A 20,467-nucleotide genomic window follows, 5' to 3' on the forward strand; every position below is an offset into this window, starting at 1 on the left:
GAGGAAAGGAAAGGAAGAGAGGGAAACATCAGGTGTGCTCTGCTCCGCTCCGCCGTTAGATCGTTGTCCGCGGAGGTACGGTCTCGTTGGCAGATGAGAGCCCTGATAAGCGAAAGCAATTAAAAAGAATATAATTACAAAGTCACCCCTATCTGAACGAGGCCTTGATCAAAACACGCCCACGTCAATACGTCGGCCGGAGTGTGAAGCGGGATCGATGGAGTGAGGAAGGAAGGCTTTTACCATGGCATGTTTCACACCATCAAACGGCATCACGCATGAGAGAAGAGATGAGACGAGACGCACACTTAAGATAATGAAAGACATAAAAACGTAACCAGCAACAGAATGACAAGCTCTCTACATGACAAACGGCAGGTTTACTTCACACTAAATGCTGTGATTTGCAACCATGGGAAGAAAAAACAAAACAATCAATTAAAATAATTAAGTAATTGATGCCTTATATTTTCCCCAGTTTGTTTAAAAAGAAAGAAAAATGAGCGTGTAATGTGGCCAAATGTATACATTTTAGTCTATATATTTTTCTACCTGAAGAGTCTTTTTTTTTCTTCACTTTTTTGTTTAAATAGGACTTAAATTAGATAGTTCACCCAAAAATGAAATTTCTGTCATCATTTATATGATATATGTTTAACATTATTTTGTCTGTAAAAAAAAAAAAAAGAGAAGATATTTTGAAGAATTTGTTGTTTTGTCCATACAGTGGACCAGTGGCGTGCACAAGAGGAGGGCCAGTGGGGCTTGAGCCCCTGCCCCTTTAAAAGTGAAAGTGCCCTTTTTGATCGCACCGTAGTCCCCCTGAAAACATGATTTCTACCGAGGGGACCCCGCCCCGATCGCGATTCAATATTATTCAATAATTTTTTTTTAATTTGCGATATGCTGAGTATTGCAATAACATATTACTACAGCCATTATGAATGGCCCTGCGCATTTTACTTTTACTTTAGAATTAGCGCAAATTCGGCGGCGGCAATTGCTTGAATGGTGGGTTCGTTGTTATTCTTAATGAAAAACACAACAACAAAACAGTACCATGACATACCCACTTAAATAGGCGCTTTTACATTTTGCGTTGAAACCAAATCTTCCTCCATCGTCTTGTCATTCAGCTCCTCACTCTGACAGAGTTTTTTCACAGTAGGTGTAATTAACAGTAGCATTCAAGTAAGAAATGTGAAAACAAATGTAAAAAATAAAACTACATAGACTGTATAAATTATATATACACTGTTTCTTATTAAAGATACTGAAGTTTTGGACTCAAGCACTGTTTGACAGGCTTTTAGTATATATTTTATGTCAGAACAGCAAGCGGCTATGCTTTAAAACGCATGCAAATATTAATTAAATCCTGGCTCTTCCCATTAAATACAGCCCAAGTTTTTGAAGCTCCAAAAAGTTCATCCATCCATCATAAAAGTAATCCATACAACTCCAGTGGGTTAATAAATGCCTTGCCTTCTGAAGCAAAGTGATGGGTTTGTGTAAGAAAAATATCTATATTTAATACTTTTTAAACTATAAATCACTGGCTTCTGGGAATGGGCGTACGTGCATTCACGAGAGGGACGAGTTCTGGCGGAAGAGTGACCTCTGACCCAATTATTTAATACAACTCCAGTTGTGTTCGGCAGAAAGAGAAAAAAAAGTCATATACACCTAGGATGACTGGAGGGTGAGTAAATTATGGGATAATTTTCATAAAGGAATAAACTATTTCTTTAAAAACATTCTTCAAAATGTATGTTTGTGTTTCGTAGAAGAAAGAAAGTGAGGTGAGTAAATGGTGACAGTTTTGAATTTGAGGTGATGAATTTGCTTTAAGATGAATGACAAAGGATAAAGGGATAATTCACCTTTCTGATGGCCGTAAAGTAATTCAAATTGGGTTGTGAAACACTGAAATAATGAGTCACATAGTCCAATAAGAAAGTAACACTGGACAAACAGTCTGCTGAAGACATGCATGAAAGACATGGGGAAGGTTGGACACACATGGATTCACACAGAATGGTTGGTTATTAATTCTGCTGCGTTCTGCCGCTCAATGGTCCAAAATCAGGCACTGCATAAATATTAACCAAAACATATTTTTATTGTCTGTTATTGTGCAGTATTTTTTGAACATACAAAATTACTTAAAGCTGGAGACTTATCACACCTGGGCAAGGCATGATGTTCACAGAAGTTTGGGGTTTGTAAGATTTTTTAAAAACATTTTTGAAAAGGAGTCTCTTATGCTCACCAAGGCTGTATTTATTTGATCAAAATAATATTTTAAAATGTACTGTATTCCTGTGACACAAAGCTGAATTTTCAGCATCATGATCCTTCAGAAATCATTATAATATAGAGATTTGGTGCTCAAGATTTTTTTTTTATTATTATTAATGTTGAAAACGTCAGTACGTAGTTCACCAGTTTGCTGTGGTCACACTATGCTGTGGTCAGCCAAACAGAGTTCTTTTACGTGTAAAAGTCTTAAAGGTACAGTAACAGCTTAAGGTTACAGATCAGAGAAAAGGTGGGAAATTATCATTAAAAACTGCATTATGATGCTAAACTAACCTTGATTAACATAACTAAAAAATAAACTCAACTAAAGAAATAATGTGTCAATAATACGACACAATGTCAAATATGGTCCCTTTAAGAGGTCCTCATTCCATCTTGATTTAAATAAGGCGTATAATATGTGTGTGTGGGGTGGAGGGGCATTAGAGGTTGAAAGGCAGAGATTGAGTGGGGGGCATTAATAATCAGGGGGCCGTTATTGATCAGTGCTGGGTGGTATGCAGAGGACTGTGGGTAAAAGGTTCTCCCAGTTGAAACGGGTTTAAGGCCACACACCTTCAGGAGAGGAGAGACCAGGAGAAGATTAATCTAAAGTTACTCTTTCCATCTCCACCATGTCATTCAAACTGCTCTCGGCCTTAAAACCCCTCACTCACACACACAGACCTCATCAGCTCTCTCTCTCACTCACATACTCACACACACACACACACACACACACACACGATCCTTGTGTACACAAATGAACACACACAAACTTTACTCCCACACACATACAATCATCAAACGCGCGCACACACCTACCTCGTTCACATCAAACATGCAGAATAAGGCGATTTGGTCAATCTGCAGCCGGCCAACTTCCCCACTCAAACAGGTATTCTTTCTAGAGAGATTACACTAAAGATTTGTTTTCATTTCTTCGCAGCCTTTTTTCTCATTCTCTCCCTCTCGTGCTCCCTCTCTCTTTCTCTGAAGCCAGAAGTGTAATCCCTGGCAGATAAAACTAAGGACTTACAACAGGAAGATTACCGAGAGCTTTGTAGCCTGTGTGTAGCAAGTCAACGTGGGTATTGGAGAGCTCTTCAAGTGCTTAACTCATGAACTGAGCTCACACACATACACACACACGCAGGAGAGCAGGATAATGATAGTGGTATTACAGTAACAGGCTCAAAACACTCACACACACACCTGCCCCGACGGCTCGAGGACCCTCTAAGCAGTGAAATGCTAACTGCCGTGCTGTGAACTGCTACAGATCCGATGATGGGGATGCAGAAGCCGTTTAAGAGGTAAATGAGGTCCATCCAAAACCTTTTGGATGGGAAACAAGTTCTACGTTTGCCCAGAATCTGATCAGGATAGGCACATTGAGCCAAAACACACACCTGGACAAAGTTTCCCTGAGGTAAAGTCCGTACACTGATGCTTGTGACATTCTTAGAGCACAAACATCTTTCACAGATGCTTTGAAGAGGATGCTTTCTCTCTCTCCTCCTCTGCCCAAATAGCCCTCACTTTATTTATATTTTCATCAAATGCAGTGATTCCAAAGATAAAAGCTCTAAGACTTTCTCGCTCTCTGTCCTGAGGCCTTAAGGTCTTAAAGAGTCTCAGATTCTCAGGTTCTGTCCTGCATCACTCAGCGGTAGAGGGCCGGCTGAGGGAGATTATTCTGGTAGAGTTTCACAGATTATGAGGGCACTATTGGGGTCTTACTACCCCTCTGTCAGTAGGGGTTGCATGGCCTCTCCTCAGCTCTCTGAAGGGACGGGCGGTCCATGTGCAGGAGCGGAACCGGGCCTCGAGCTGGGCTTAACCATGCTCCCTCAAACTTGGCCCAGGGTTCAGAGGGGGGTAACTGGACCAGGGTGAAATAGGGAGCATGAAAAACAAGATTGGCAGGGGTTTTTGTTGGTCAAAGCTGCCTTTTTAAAATAACTAAGAAAAGTGGTGTCATTTTCAGTCAATGTGGAAGAAAAAATTATATGAAACATGCATACACATACATACATACATACATACAGACACACACACACACACACACACACACACACACACACACACACACACACATATACATATACACATATACATATACACATATATATATACACATTATATATATATATATATATATATATATATATATATACATATACACATATATATATATATACACATTATATATATATATATATATATATATATATATATATATATATATATATATATATATATATATATATATATATACACACACACACACACACACACATATATATATATTAGGGATGGGCAAATTAACGCGTTAACGTGGGCGATTAATTTTTTCAGCTTAACGCATTAAAAATATTTTATATTCATGTAAATGCTTCCAAGCGCGACAAGACACAAGAGAACACGCTGTATGTCAATTTCCTGTCTGTGTGGCTGTCTCATGTCAGCTAAGTTAATCGAGGGACACTCTGACACACACTCGACGCACAGACTCGCGTCAGTCTCCTGCTCACATCGAGTTCTCTTTTGCTCTTGAACAAACAATAACAACAACAACACAGAGAATTTTGAGTTCTCTCATATTAGGAGTCTTAAATTAGTTAAATAACGACTTTAATGAACTTAAAGAGTTGTGAGGAAATGAGATGCGCGGGACAGCGCGTGAGATCCGCGTCATGTTCGTCAGCGGCCGTTCTTAAAGTGACAGGAGCACTGATGATACCTGTCATTAATGTTCATCAAAGAACAACGGGAACAGAGAAAATTGTAGCTTTAATGACGTTTAATCTATATTTCATTTATTATTTATGCAGTTAAGAAAGGTGTTTGATAACTATTACATTTCTGTATAAGTCTAACAGGGAAGGCCACAGGTAAAAATAACATTTATTATAATGGGTTTATGTAAAGATTGTTTTAGGTTCACTTAAATTAAAATTTGTTTTTTAAAGCCTAATAAATGTTGAAATTGGGAGCTTTCAGTTATACTGTAATGTAACATCATTAATGTTTCATAGAGACATTAGTATCAGTGATACTGGCCTTCATTCATAAAAAGATGCCATTACAACACATATTTAAAATATACAGTCTTTAAATTGTTTCTACATTAATTTGGAGAGTAACTGAAATGATTACAATATCAAAATATTAAAAACTTAAAATATTAAAAACTTGCGATTAATCGTGATTAATTACAGAAAAAATTTGATTAATTAGTTACTTTTTTTAATCGATTCCCAGCACTAATATATATATATATATATATACACATATATAAACATATATATATACATATATATACATATACATACATACAGTGAGGAAAATAAGTATTTGAACACCCTGCTATTTTGCAAGTTCTCCCACTTAGAAATCATGGAGGGGTCTGAAATTGTCGTCGTAGGTGCATGTCCACTGTGAGAGACATAATCTATAAAGAAAATATCCAGAAATCACAATGTATGATTTTTTTAACTATTTATTTGTATGATACAGCTGCAAATAAGTATTTGAACACCTGTCTATCAGCTAGAATTCTGACCCTCAAAGACCTGTTAGTCTGCCTTTAAAATGTCCACCTCCACTCTATTTATTATCCTAAATTAGATGCACCTGTTTGAGGTCGTTAGCTGCATAAAGACACCTGTCCAACCCATACAATCAGTAAGAATCCAACTACTAACATGGCCAAGACCAAAGAGCTGTCCAAAGACACTAGAGACAAAATTGTACACCTCCACAAGGCTGGAAAGGGCTACGGGGAAATTGCCAAGCAGCTTGGTGAAAAAAGGTCCACTGTTGGAGCAATCATTAGAAAATGGAAGAAGCTAAACATGACTGTCAATCTCCCTCGGACTGGGGCTCCATGCAAGATCTCACCTCGTAGGGTCTCAATGATCCTAAGAAAGGTAAGAAATCAGCCCAGAACTACACGGGAGGAGCTGGTCAATGACCTGGAAAGAGCTGGGACCACCGTTTCCAAGGTAACTGTTGGTAATACACTAAGACGTCATGGTTTGAAATCATGCATGGCACGGAAGGTTCCCCTGCTTAAACCAGCACATGTCCAGGCCCGTCTTAAGTTTGCCAATGACCATTTGGATGATCCAGAGGAGTCATGGGAGAAAGTCATGTGGTCAGATGAGACCAAAATAGAACTTTTTGGTCATAATTCCACTAAACGTGTTTGGAGGAAGAAGAATGATGAGTACCATCCCAAGAACACCATCCCTACTGTGAAGCATGGGGGTGGTAGCATCATGCTTTGGGGGTGTTTTTCTGCACATGGGACAGGGCGACTGCACTGTATTAAGGAGAGGATGACCGGGGCCATGTATTGCGAGATTTTGGGGAACAACCTCCTTCCCTCAGTTAGAGCATTGAAGATGGGTCGAGGCTGGGTCTTCCAACATGACAATGACCCGAAGCACACAGCCAGGATAACCAAGGAGTGGCTCTGTAAGAAGCATATCAAGGTTCTGGCGTGGCCTAGCCAGTCTCCAGACCTAAACCCAATAGAGAATCTTTGGAGGGAGCTCAAACTCCGTGTTTCTCAGCGACAGGCCAGAAACCTGACTGATCTAGAGAAGATCTGTGTGGAGGAGTGGGCCAAAATCCCTCCTGCAGTGTGTGCAAACCTGGTGAAAACCTACAGGAAACTTTGACCTCTGTAATTGCAAACAAAGGCTACTGTACCAAATATTAACATTGATTTTCTCAGGTGTTCAAATACTTATTTGCCGCTGTATCATACAAATAAATAGTACAAAAAGCATACATTGTGATTTCTGGAATTTTTTTTTTTTTTTTGATTATGTCTCTCACAGTGGACATGCACCTACGATGACAATTTCAGACCCCTCCATGATTTCTAAGTGGGAAAACTTGCAAAATAGCAGGGTGCTCAAATACTTATTTTCCTCACTGTATATATATATATATATATATATATATATATATATATATATATACACACACAAACCCAAATCAGAAAAATTTGGGACAATATGGAAAATGCAAAAAAAAAAAAAAAAAGTGATTTCTAAATTTACTTTGACTTGTATTTCATTGCAGACAATAAGGACACAAAATATTTCATGTTTTGTCTGGTCAACTTCATGTCATTTGTAAATGCATCCTTTCCTGTCATTCAGACCTGCAACACATTTCAAAAAAAGTTGGGACAGGAGAAATTTAGGGCTAGTAATGAGGTAAAATGGTTAAATAATGATGTGATTTGAAACAGGTGATGTCAACAGGTGATTGTAATTATGATTTGGTACAAAAGCAGCATCCAAGAAAGGTCTAATCCTTTAGGAGCAAAGATGGGCAGAGGATCGCCAGTTTGCCAACAAATACGTGAGAAAATTATTGAAATGTTTAAAAACAATGTTCCTCAAAGAAAGATAGGAAGAGATTTGGATAATTCACATTCAACAGTGCATAACATAATTAAAAGATTCAAGGAATCTGGAGGAATTTCAGTGCGTAAAGGACAAGGGCGCAAGCCTAAGCTGAACAACCGTGATCTCCGATCCCTCAGGCGGCACTGCATCAAGAATCGTCATTCATCTATAAGCGATATCACCACAGGGGCTCAGGACTACTTTGGCAAACCTTTGTCAAGTACCACAATACATAGTTACATCCACAAATGCCAGTTAAAACTGTACTGTGCCAAAAGGAAGGCCTATGTTAACAGTGTCCAGAAGCACCGTCGACTTCTCTGGGCTCGGAGGCATCTGGGATGGACCATCACACAGTGGAAACGTATTTCAGGTATTTTTTGGGAGGAATGGACGCTGTGTGCTCCGGACCAAAGAAGAAAAGGATCATCCAGACTGTTACCAGCAACAAGTCCAAAAGCCAGGGTCTGTCATGGTATGGGGTTGTGTCAGTGCCCTTGGCAAAGGTAACTTGCACTTCTGTGAAGGCACCATTAATGCTGAAAAGAGATTTTGGTGCATAATATGCTGCCTTCAAGAAGACATCTTTTCCAGGGACGTCCATGCATATTTCAACAAGACAATGCAAAACCACATTCTGCACACATTACAAAGTCCTGGCTGTGGAGGAAGAGGGTACGGGTACTTGACTGGCCAGCCTGCAGTCCCGACCTGTCTCCAATAGAGAATGTGTGGCACATTTTGAAGCGCAAAATGCGACAACGAAGACCCCGTACTGTTGCCCACCTTAAGACTTGTTTGCAGGAAGAATGGGACAAAATTACACCTGAAACACTTCATCACTTGGTGTCTTCAATCCCTAAACGTCTTTTAAGAGTTGTGAAAAGGAATGGCAACATTACAAAGTGGTAAATGCTTTACTGTCCCAACTTTTTTTGAAATGTGTTGCAGGTTGACAGGAAAGGATGCATATTTACAAATGACATGAAGTTGACCAGACAAAACATTAAATATTTTTTGTTCATATTGTCTGCAATTAAATACAAGTCAAAGTAAATTTAGAAATCACTTGCGTTTTCCATACTGTCCCAACTTTTTCTGATTTGGGGTTGTGTGTATATATATATATTGTGACGAGTCCACCCAGAGGAATCAGCGTCGCCCTGGCAACAACACACCTGCACGTCATCACCATGGGCTGATCGGTCACAGCTGCACCTCATCAGCCCGGAGACATATAAGCAGCTACGGATGAGCAGACAGACAGACTCTGGTCTCGAGCTGAATGTACTGCTGGACTAACCTCTCTCTTATTTGTTCTCCTAGAAAGCAGCAAGTGACCGACAGCCCACTTCACTGGAGCACATTGGACACCCACTTTCACCAGGATCGAGCACCACAGAGCACAAGGATTCACCAGCCACCACGCACCGGCTAACTGACTGTTTTCACCCTTATCACTAGCACTGTAAATAAAATCCACCCTCCGGGGCCTTTTGCACTCAACCTGCCTTGTCGTGTGATTCCTCACCCCGTGACATTGGTGGAGAATGCGGGCAGAAGCGTGATGAATCACCGACAGGTTCACCGCACCCAAAAATCCTAATCTTCTCTGTTTGTTTTGTGTCTGCACGCCAGGACCCGGAAGTAGCGCGCTCGCTCCCCGAAGATGGAGGAAGTGTTGCAGCGCCTCACGGAGGTGAGCATCCGCCAGCAACAAATCGCGGAACATCTCGCCACCCGCCAGGGCAGGACGGAAGATGAACTTACCGCCATCCGTGTTGCCGCCGCCCAGCGCGTTCCGCTACCTGATCCGCGTGCCCAAGCCACCCGCCTGCTGCCGAAGATGACGGCGGATGATGACGTGGAGGCTTTCCTGCAGGTATTTGAAACCACTGCTCAGAGCGAAGAGTGGCCAGAGGGCGATTGGGCACGCGCTGGCACCTTTGCTGACTGGAGAAGCCCAGCAGGCTTATTTTTCACTTCCCCGTACGATCGCTGAGGATTATGACGAAGTCAAGCGTGAAATCCTGGTGAAGTTGGGTCTCTCATCTATCTGTGCCGCCCAACAGTTTCATGAATGGGAATTCAAGCCTCGTGTGCCAGCCCGTGCCCAAGCAGCCGAACTGAAACGCATCGCTCACCATTGGCTGATGGAAGGAAGTCCCACGGCAGCTCAGGTAGCGGAACGGGTGGTGGTCGATCGCCTCCTCCGTGCTCTTCCCCGTTCCATCCGGCAGGCGGTCGGAATGAAAAACCCGGCCAACACCGTGGACCTCGTGGAGGCGATCGAGCTGGCGGATGCCATCCACCACCGTGAGGCAAGGGAGCGAGTGTTGCCGTTCCCCCGGAGGGTGGTCCAGGAGCGACGGCCGCTCGAAGGCACCTCGCGACCAGTTAGCAGGCCGACGGTTCCCCCGCCGCGAGACGAGCCCATGCTCAGCGCCGAACCCATGCCACCTCCGCGTGCGTGGGTGGCAGGCTGCATCGTCCACCAGCGGATGCCATCGGGAGCCCCGGAAGCAGACGTGGTGATCGAGGGAAGACACTTCAGGGCCCTGCTGGACTCCGGCAGTACGGTCACCCTCATCCAGTCAAGAGTGTGTGGGCCCCGAAGAGGCGAGAAGAGCTTCCTCCCCATTACGTGTGTGCATGGAGACACTCGCCAAGTGCCGGCCCGTCGAATCACCATCTCTTCGCCCCAAGGTACCTGGCCGGTGGAAGTCGGCCTGGTAGAGGACCTTCCGGTGGCCGTACTGCTGGGGAGAGACTGGCCGGGCTTCGATGCCCTGCTCGCCGCCGCCACTCAGCCTGTCAGCCAGGAGGGGAACCGTCGAAGACGGAGACGGCCGCGGGGACCCCGCCGCCGACCAGCGCTACTAGCCTCCGACAGCGGGAGAGATGGTGAGTCCCTGAGGGGGCTCATTCGCCAAGGAACAACGGGAGGACGATCGCCTGAAGCACTGCTGGTCCCAAGTGCGGACCATCGACGGGAAAGACGTCCTCCCACGGCCCCATCCTCTCCCGCATTTTGTCGTTGAGAAGGGCCTGCTATACTGTGTCGCACAGCGGAGGGGGGAGGAGAAAAAATTGCTAGTTGTTCCTCGGACCAAGACCGAAACCATCCTGGAGTTGGCGCACTCCCATCCGATGGCAGGTCACCTCGGGGCAGCTAACACCACGCAGCGTATCCGCGACCGGTTCCACTGGCCGGGACTGGAGGCCGAGGTGAAGAGGTTCTGCCAGGCCTGCCCGACCTGCCAAGTGACGTCGCCCAGGACTCCTCCCCCCAGCCCACTCATTCCGCTGCCCATCATCGAGGTGCCCTTCGAGCGGATTGGGATGGACATAGTGGGGGCGTTGCCAAAGTCTGCCCGTGGCCACGAACACATCCTGGTCATCATCGACTATGCCATCCGGTACCCCGAAGCGATTCCCCTCCGCAAGGCCACCGCGAAGAACATCGCCCAGGAGCTGTTCCTGCTGGCCAGCCGGGTTGGCATACCAGCGGAGATACTGACTGACCAGGGTACCCCGTTCATGTCCCGGCTAATGGCGGATCTCTGCAGGCTGCTGCGGGTGAAGCAGTTGAGGACCACAGTCTATCACCCACAGACGGACGGGCTGGTAGAAAGGTTCAACCAGACCCTCAAGCAGATGCTGAGACGTGTGGCGGCGGAGGATAAGCGGGATTGGGACCTCATGATTCCTTATGTGCTCTTCGGGATCCGCGAAGTACCCCAGGCCTCAACTGGCTTCACCCCCTTTGAGCTTCTGTTCGGCCGCCAACCACGAGGGCTCCTGGACATCGCCCGAGAAGCTTGGGAGCAGCAGCCTGCCCCTCATCGCACCCTCATCGAGCACGTCCGCCAGATGAGGGAACGGATCGACCGGGTGATGCCATTAGTCCGGGAACACCTCAGCAAGGCTCAACAGGCGCAGCAACGCCGGTACGACCGGGCAGCCCAACCACGGGAGTTCCAGCCGGGAGACCGCGTCATGGTCCTGGTCCCCAGCTCTGCCTGCAAGTTCCTGGCCACCTGGAAAGGACCCTATACCGTGATCGAAAGGATTGGGCCAGTCACATATCGTCTGAGGCAGCCGGGACGACGGCAGGCAGAGCAACTCTACCACATCAACCTCCTGAAGAAGTGGGTGGGGACCCGGGACCAAGTAGCGGCCTTGAGTATCACCGATCCCGTGGTTGTAGACGTCAACCCCCATCTTTCGGCTGCCCAGAAGGCGGAGCTGCAGCACCTGGTCAGTCAGTTCCAGGATGTGTTCTCGACCCAGCCCGGGCAGACCAACGTGGTACAGCACGACGTCCAAACACCGCCAGGAGTCATCGTCCGGCAACGGCCCTACCGTGTCCCGGAGGCTCGTCGGCAGGCTATTGAGGAAGAGATCCAACAAATGCTGAAGTTGGGGGTAATCGAACCATCCCGGAGCCCGTGTTCCAGCCCCATCGTGATGGTCCCAAAGCCGGATGGCACCCTCCGCTTTTGCAACGACTTCCGACGCCTGAACGAAGTCTCCGAATTCGCCGGGTACCCCATGCCTCGGGTCGACGAGCTACTGGATCGGTTGGGAAGGGCCCGGTACATCAGCACCTTGGACCTCACCAAAGGCTATTGGCAGGTACCACTCTCTGAATCCGCTAAACCCAAGACTGCTTTCTCGACCCCCAGTGGCCACTGGCAGTACCGGACCCTTCCCTTCGGCCTGCACGGGGCCCCAGCGACCTTCCAGCGGATGATGGACATCATCCTACGGCCCCACCAGGCCTACGCGGCAGCCTACATCGATGATGTCGTCATCCATTCCGAGGCATGGGGAGACCACCTGGAACGTCTGCGGAGGGTGCTTTCGGAGCTCCGACGGGCTGGACTCACTGCCAACCCCCGCAAGTGTCAAGTACCTGGGTTTCCGAGTCGGGAGGGGCCTCATCCAGCCCCAGGAGAAGAAAGTCGAGGCCATCCACTCCGCCCCAAGACCGCAGACGAAGACCCAGGTACGGGCCTTTTTGGGGTTGGCAGGGTATTACCGAGGTTTTATCCCCAACTTCTCCTCTCTAGCCGCCCCCCTGACAGACCTGACCAGGAAGGGGCAGCCGGAGAAAGTCTGTTGGACCCCAGCCCTCGAGGAGGCTTTCGCCCGGGTCAAGACAGCCCTGACGTCGTCGCCGGTACTCCGCGCTCCAGACTTCGGTTGCCCCTTCCTGCTGTAGACGGATGCTTCCGACACAGGACTGGGAGCCGTCCTGTCCCAAATCCAGGAAGGCGAGGAGCATCCGATCGTCTACATCAGCAGGAAGCTGTCCCCAGCTGAGACGAGGTACGCCGCCGTCGAGAGGGAGGCCCTGGCCATCAAGTGGGCAGTCCTGGAGCTAAGGTACTATCTGTTAGGCCGCAAGTTCACCCTGGTCACCGACCATGCGCCCCTTCAGTGGATGGCCCGCGCCAAGGACACCAACGCCAGGGTGACTCGCTGGTTCCTAGCGCTCCAGGACTTCCACTTTGAGGTACGTCATCGGGCCGGGGCCGCCAACGCGAACGCCGACGGCCTCTCAAGGATATGGAGAGCTTATGCAGGTCTGTCAGGGGTCATTCCCCACCCTCCCTTTGTTTCACCCCTACTGTCTCCATATGTTTGCAGGACCAGAACGACGCTTAGGGGGGGGGGAATGTGACGAGTCCACCCAGAGGAATCAGCGTCGCCCTGGCAACAACACACCTGCACGTCATCACCATGGGCTGATCGGTCACAGCTGCACCTCATCAGCCCGGAGACATATAAGCAGCTACGGATGAGCAGACAGACAGACTCTGGTCTCGAGCTGAATGTACTGCTGGACTAACCTCTCTCTTATTTGTTCTCCTAGAAAGCAGCGAGTGACCGACAGCCCACTTCACTGGAGCACATTGGACACCCACTTTCACCAGGATCGAGCACCACAGAGCACGAGGATTCACCAGCCACCACGCACCTGCTCACTGACTGTTTTCACCCTTATCACGAGCACTGTAAATAAAATTCACCCTCCGGGGCCTTTTGCACTCAACCTGCCTTGTCGTGTGATTCCTCACCCCGTGACAATATATTTGGGATGCCACAATTCTCAATATAATATTGAACCGTTTGGTACGGCCTTCACGGTTCAATACGCGCCTTTGAATTGCGGTTTTGCATTTAATTAAGTATTTTTCTACAAATTCTATCATTTGCCTCCATTCCAATATACTGAACAACGTGACATACATTCACATCACACGTTAGTGGTGGAGTTATACTCACGGAACACTATAGTTATTCACAATCACGAAAGTTCATTATTTGCATGCGTTTTAAAGCCTTGCCGGTGTTCTGTCGATTTGTCCTACCTTGTCAGATTTTGCTACCTCCCATTAAAACAGTAGGTAGCACAATTCGACAGCAAAAAATGCTGCCTATCAGATTGTGCTACCAGCATATTCATCTGATTTGAGGCTTTATTAATATCCATACCTACCACTACCCGTCTTACTGCGCTAATACTGTCAAATACACACAAGGTTAATATAAACACAGTCGGTTATGTCTAAAGTGAAAGTAAAATCGGCGTGTGTCTGTATCATGGTCTGTATATTAGATGCACGTAGGTCTTAAATTGACAGCAGGCAGCCTAGTGAACACACTGTCCTTAAAGGGACAGTTCACCTCTAAAATTATGTCATTATTTACTCACTCTAATATTGTTCCAAACCTGTATTCATTTCTCATTTTTGAGTGAACTATCCATTTAATGTTAATACAAAAACAAAAGACAAAGAGAAAATCAAACTTTGAAAAACTTTAATACAGTAGCTTTAATAAGAATCAGTGTATATTTTATAGTAAAGTCTATGTAGTTTTTTATTTTTACATTTATTCATTCAATTTCATACTTAAATGCTGCTGTACAGCAATGAGCTGCCAGTGTAAATCTTTATATATATATATATATATATATATATATATATATATATATATATATATATATATATATATATATATATATATATATATATATATATATATATATATATATATATATACACACACACACACACACACATCGCCAGTTCACCACTGTTCCTTCCTTGGACCACTTTTGATAGATATTGACCACTGCAGACCGGAAACACCCCATAAGGGCTGCAGTTTTGGAGATGCTCTGATTATCACAATCATCTAGCCATCACAATTTGGCCCTTGTCAAACTTTTTCCTGCTTCTAACACATCAACTTTATCAACTTTAAGGACAAAATGATCTTCACTTTCTGCCTAATATATCTCCCTCACTAACAAGTGCCTTGATGAAGAGATAATCTGTATTACTTCTCCTGTTAGTGGTCATAATGTTATACCTGATCAGTGTGTGTGTGTGTGTGTGTGTGTGTGTGTGTGTGTGTGTGTGTGTGTGTGTGTGTGTGTGTGTGTGTGTATGCATGTATGTTTATATGATTATTATATGCAAAATAATTTAAAAAAAATGCTATTTTAATTTCTTACAGTTAAACTTCTCATCCTCGTCTGAAACTGAAGCAACTGATACTACAACAAAAAGAACCAGAAGCATTGAAAAGACCATGTGGAGTCAAAACCCACCAGTGTTCACACAAACTAATTAAAAAATGCCACCACCATCTGCGAACTCAATTAAATAATGTTAATTCACTTTACTTTCAATTTATCTATGTTGCAGTCTGAATCAGACGGTAGAGAGTGGAAAACAAAAGAAGTGTAATGAAAGAGTGTAACCTGGCCCTGTCCCTCCCACTGTGGGCTCTCAGGTCATGAACACCATCATTTAATTTGGTCTTGTGATTAGTTCTACTAGTTCAGAACCTTTTCATAAACTTATAAAAACTGAGAAAATGGAAGGTTACTGCACAAAATGATTTAGTCAGGATTTCTTTGAGGGAAAAGACAGATAAAGTAAAAGTGAACATGAACTCACAAAGTTACTAACATCTTTCTCAAAACTTTGTTGAGTTTTTCGTCTTGGTTGTGAGAGAACCAGCCCTAAAGACGGCACCGCCTCACTCCGGAGGGCTTTATGTAAATCTAAAGAGCTTTGCAGTGACTGCGTTTGCCATTTCTTTATATTAAAATACAGACCATAATTTATGAAGCGTGAACTGATGAAAATCCTCAGATCAGTGCGTCCCTGTGTGGAAGACTGCTGTTAAACGACAGAGAGGAGAGAAGGCTGAGCAGGGAGGTGTAAAATCACTTCGCTGGAAAAGACAAGCGACGAGGGAGATAAAAAGAGGAGGAGAAAAAGATGTCCTAGTGAATCAGAACATCCCTTTCTATTTTCGCAGCCCAAGACATCCTATTCCACTCTTCCTTGATTCGTCCAGATTAATTCTTCAACATATTTCAGAAACAGCATCCTCAAATGCTAATATATCAAAGTTCTTGAGAGACAAGTACGCTTATCTAGATCTTTCCAAGCAATCTTTCCATCCATTGAAAATAAAATCTGAAAATGACTAAACTTACTGTCGCTTTTACATGTAAAGAGGCAGCTACCGGACAAAACAAGCCTGCAAGTCAGCTAGATGAATCTAGATTCAAATAAATATAAACTTAAAAAGGTGCATTCAGTAATCTGGTGCAAATTTAAAACGTTCAAAACATTAATAAATACATTTTGGTTTTGAGAAGAATCAGCTAGCCAAAGAACTATTGAATGCACCTTTAACAAATCACAAAACAAAAATAAAATAAAATGCTAAACTAACGTCAATCATTCTAAAATGAATCAATAAAACCAAATCATTTCATATAAATTGAAATGTACAGTATGAAAAATGGATATTCATTTTGAGATTTGCTTAAGATTTGCAAAGCTCAAATATCAGGCCATGTCAGCAGAAGGAAAAAGAAGCGAAAGGAGAGCCCTTTAGAAAATATTCAAGTCTATACCAGATTGTGTTTACAAGACCATGATGACATTACCATGTGCGCCCCCCAGATTCCCTCTGTGAATGTGTGTCTTCGGGGCTGCTCTAATCCACAAACTACTTTAAACAATTTCAACATTTCCATTTATTTTGTGTTTTTTCAGAGATTATAGCGGTGTCCTATTCATTTGTTTTTCAACCTGCACCTTCCGCCTCACCTCAGGTCTGCACGTGTGAGGGGATTCCTCCAGCAAACACAAACACACATAGAAAAGTCATAAACAAGGCCTTTGGGCTTGCCCGTATCTTTATTCTGAATGTGTGTGTGTGTGTCTCTAGCTAATCCAATTTGACTTTTTTTCATGCTAAGGTCATCTCATACACCACACTCAGAGGAAACAACCTCCGCATGCAGTGAAAGAATAGAATCATAATCCGTAACGAAGTGCGTGTGGGATAGAGATCGAGGGAGCACATGATCAGAATAAATGGGGTTCTGCTGGAAACGTGACATTTCCGATCAAAAACCTAACACTGAGAATCATTCTGACGGACCAATCACTGGTTAGTCGGACGGATCTGGTGTGAGTCCAACGGTGTACTCACAAGGCAATTCAGAGCACAAATCCATGTATCCATGAGCTGAAGCTTGGATGCCGCTTCCCGTTTCTGTGGAGATGTTCTTATTTTCTTGATGTCTATGTGTGTGTGTGCGTGTGTGTATATTTATATATGTGTGTGTCCTCACAGGCCACTGAATTTGGGTAATTAAATGTTTAAGTTGGGCAGGACTTCTCAGGCGCGGACACACACAAGTGCTGTGCTGTGATAAACCCCTCGCTATAATTAAATATGGACTACATTATAACGCACACACTCGCAGGCGTAAATAAAAACACTCGGCCTGTGGGGATTTAATCTGGCCAAGTATAAGCCCCTCTGCAGCGGCCCGACGCCTTCCTTGCTCTCATTCACACTCGGTGGACTTCCCTTCGCCCCCTGCACCCTACGCCCCACACCCTCAGCCAGAGAGGGACCGCAGAGCCAGTTAATTAGACTCACTAAAGCATTGAGTGAAGAGAATCATAATGCATATATAACGATCCTACAGAGCAGCTAATACATGCCTGTATTCAAATGCTCGGAGTGAAGCGTGCAGGAAGAGGACAGAAAGCAGAGAGGGATGGAGTGAGTGGTCCTGGATGTCAAAAAGTAAAATGAAAGGAGAAAACAAGAAACCTGGCACTGTTTCACCTAATTTCCCATTAAAACCATGTGATCTGGGTTTTATTAGAGTGGCATCGTCACTGGCAGTTTTCTCAAACTAGATTTTAAAACTTACACCAACTTTCAAATGTCTAGAGTATTAAAGAAATTAATACTTTAGATCAATTTAATATGTCCTTTACGAATAGTAACAGTAAAGACATTTATAATGTTACAAAATAAATGCTGTTGAAGTTTCTATTCATCAAAGAATCCTGAAAAAAATGGTTTCTACAAGAATATGAAGCAGCATTACCGTTTTCATTACTGATTATAATAATAATAATAAATGATTCTCTGAATCAGTATATTAGAATGACTTCGGAAGGATCATGTGACATTGAACACTGCTGAAAATTCAGTTTCATCATAGGAATAAATCACATTTTAAAATAGATTCAAATAGACAGTTAGATTCAATTTATTTACAATTTATATTCATTTTAAAAAATCTTACCATCCCCAAACTGTTGAACGGTAGGGTATAAAATTTTATGTTGAAAGTATAAAGTATAAAGTTTACAAAAAAACAGGCAAAGTATATAGTATGGCGGCATTTTAATGCCATTAATAACAGAGCGCACAACTGATGCTTGCGGGCGCAGTAAATCACTCCCGCGAGAGAATAACAGATCTACACGCGAGGAAACGGCAAGCTCCTTTTAAACCCGTGCATGCATGACATCTCCTCTGCACGCAAATCAAGCCTTTGCGAGCTTGGACACGGCACGCACGTCATCATTCCCCACACTCTTTTTATTTTTGGCGGGCGGGACTTTACTTATTTCATTGTAACCTGAATCCGAAATCGCCACCTAAAACCTCAATCACCATTCCCTACATTAGTCCACTAATACAGTTCACTTGAAGGAGTGAATGAAAACGAGTGAGTGAATTCGGACAGCCGTTGAGTGTCCATCGGGTGTAGGCTACACTTGTTATTGCGGTGCAATGTGGGATTGAATGAGTGCACTCAATATGTCCACTATGGTTTCGGACACCACTACAAATGGCTCTCGCATCAAATAATTCCCTATTTGAGGGTAGAGGGGGTGATTTCGGATTCAGCCCATGTCTAATCGTTTTACAACAGGTGTCCATTCACAACTGACTTCCGAAAAAACTGAATTAACCAATGACATTTCAGGTTACATTGAAATAAGTAAAGTCCCGCCCCACCACTGCCAAAAATAAAAAGTGTGTGGGGAATGATGACGCGTGTTCTGCGAGTCATGTGCAAGCTCGCAAGGGCTTGATTTGGGTGCAGAGGAGATGTCATGCGCGCGGGGGTTTAAAAGGAGCTCGCGGGTTGCCGCTTCCTCGTGTGTAGATCTGTTATTCTCTCGCGGGAGTTAAAATGCCGCCATAATATAGCTGAAGTGAAGGCTAGTATTTATCTACCAAAAAAAAATCAATGGAGTCTGTATAGCTGTGTTCAACAACCTAGTGAGCTGCCTACTTGGACAGCATCATACAGTAGGTGCATTCCTGACACAAATCCTTTTCTAAAAGGTAGACTGGTCTGTAAACTACCCTTTGGCCAATATCTAAGACAGCATTTCATCACAATGCAATGTGATGAGCTCAGTAAAAAATTATATACATTTCATTCAGCACCAAAATTAACTATTGGATTGACTATTGATTATTAACACAACAACATGTCCAATGTTTGTCTGGCTATCACCAGACCAAGCTCAATTTAAGATTGAACATTGGTCTGGGAAGTCTGCTATGTATTTTCTACTGCACAAGAGGCGTGATAAACGAGCATAAATGAAATGACTCCATACGCAATTGGATAGTCCTTCAACCAATCAGACCACAAGATCAACGGGCAACGACCCATCGCTTCTCCGTCATAGCGTTAAACCCGCTAATAGCACAGCAGGTGGATAAGCCAGTCTGTGATTGGTTCCCGCAAAAGTGTAACAGAAGCAGTAGAAATTAATGTACAGGTTTCCAGACTGAGTTGCCGGGCGAAATCAAATCGCCGGCAGATCAGGCTGGGTTTACCCAGTCTAGTCCAATGTCCAACTCTATTGGAAATCATAATGTGGTGAGGAAGATTTACCTTAGGCGAGGATGAGGCCAACTCTCTACCCATCACAGCTGTGACAGCTGAGGGTGCCAGGGCAAGTGGAGTGGGTGTTCCTCCAGGAGATGAAGTCTTTGGTGTGGGGCCTCCTGGGGCCACAGCAGGATTGGGTCCAGCACTAGGAGCCTGAGGGGCCCGGCGTTTGGTGCTCATATCTGAGGTGTTGCTGTCTGCGCTGGAAGATCTGGGCTCATAGAACGGGTTTGACCTGAGAGTGGGAGAACAAGCTGTTGTATCAGCAAATAAAGCTTAAACAAGCTAATTCTTGGTTTTTGTGATTTTGTTCATTTAACATGTAATTATCTATTTAGCAAGATTTGCTAGTTTAAAATATTTCGATTTTCTGCACCTTTACGTGTCTGTCTGTCTGTTAAGTGTGTGTGTGTGTGTGTGTGTGTGGTTGTGGTTGTCTTCAGGTAAAGGAGGTATCAGCAAACAT

General features: G+C 44.3%; 1 protein-coding gene across 5 annotated transcripts in view; it reads right to left on the reverse strand.

Moving 5' to 3' along the window:
- ehbp1 (EH domain binding protein 1) overlaps positions 1–20,467 on the reverse strand; it is a 158,292-nt gene that overhangs the window by 73,239 nt on the left and 64,586 nt on the right. For all 5 annotated transcript variants that reach the window (XM_079833627.1, XM_079833626.1, XM_079833625.1 and 2 more), the window contains one exon: positions 20,005–20,236. In XM_079833627.1, the coding sequence (XP_079689753.1) occupies positions 20,005–20,236 (232 nt within the window). The remainder of the gene's footprint in view (positions 1–20,004; positions 20,237–20,467) is intronic.

Source organism: Gobio gobio, assembly GCF_949357685.1.
Source record: "Gobio gobio genome assembly, chromosome: 13".
NCBI lineage: Eukaryota > Metazoa > Chordata > Actinopteri > Cypriniformes > Gobionidae > Gobio > Gobio gobio.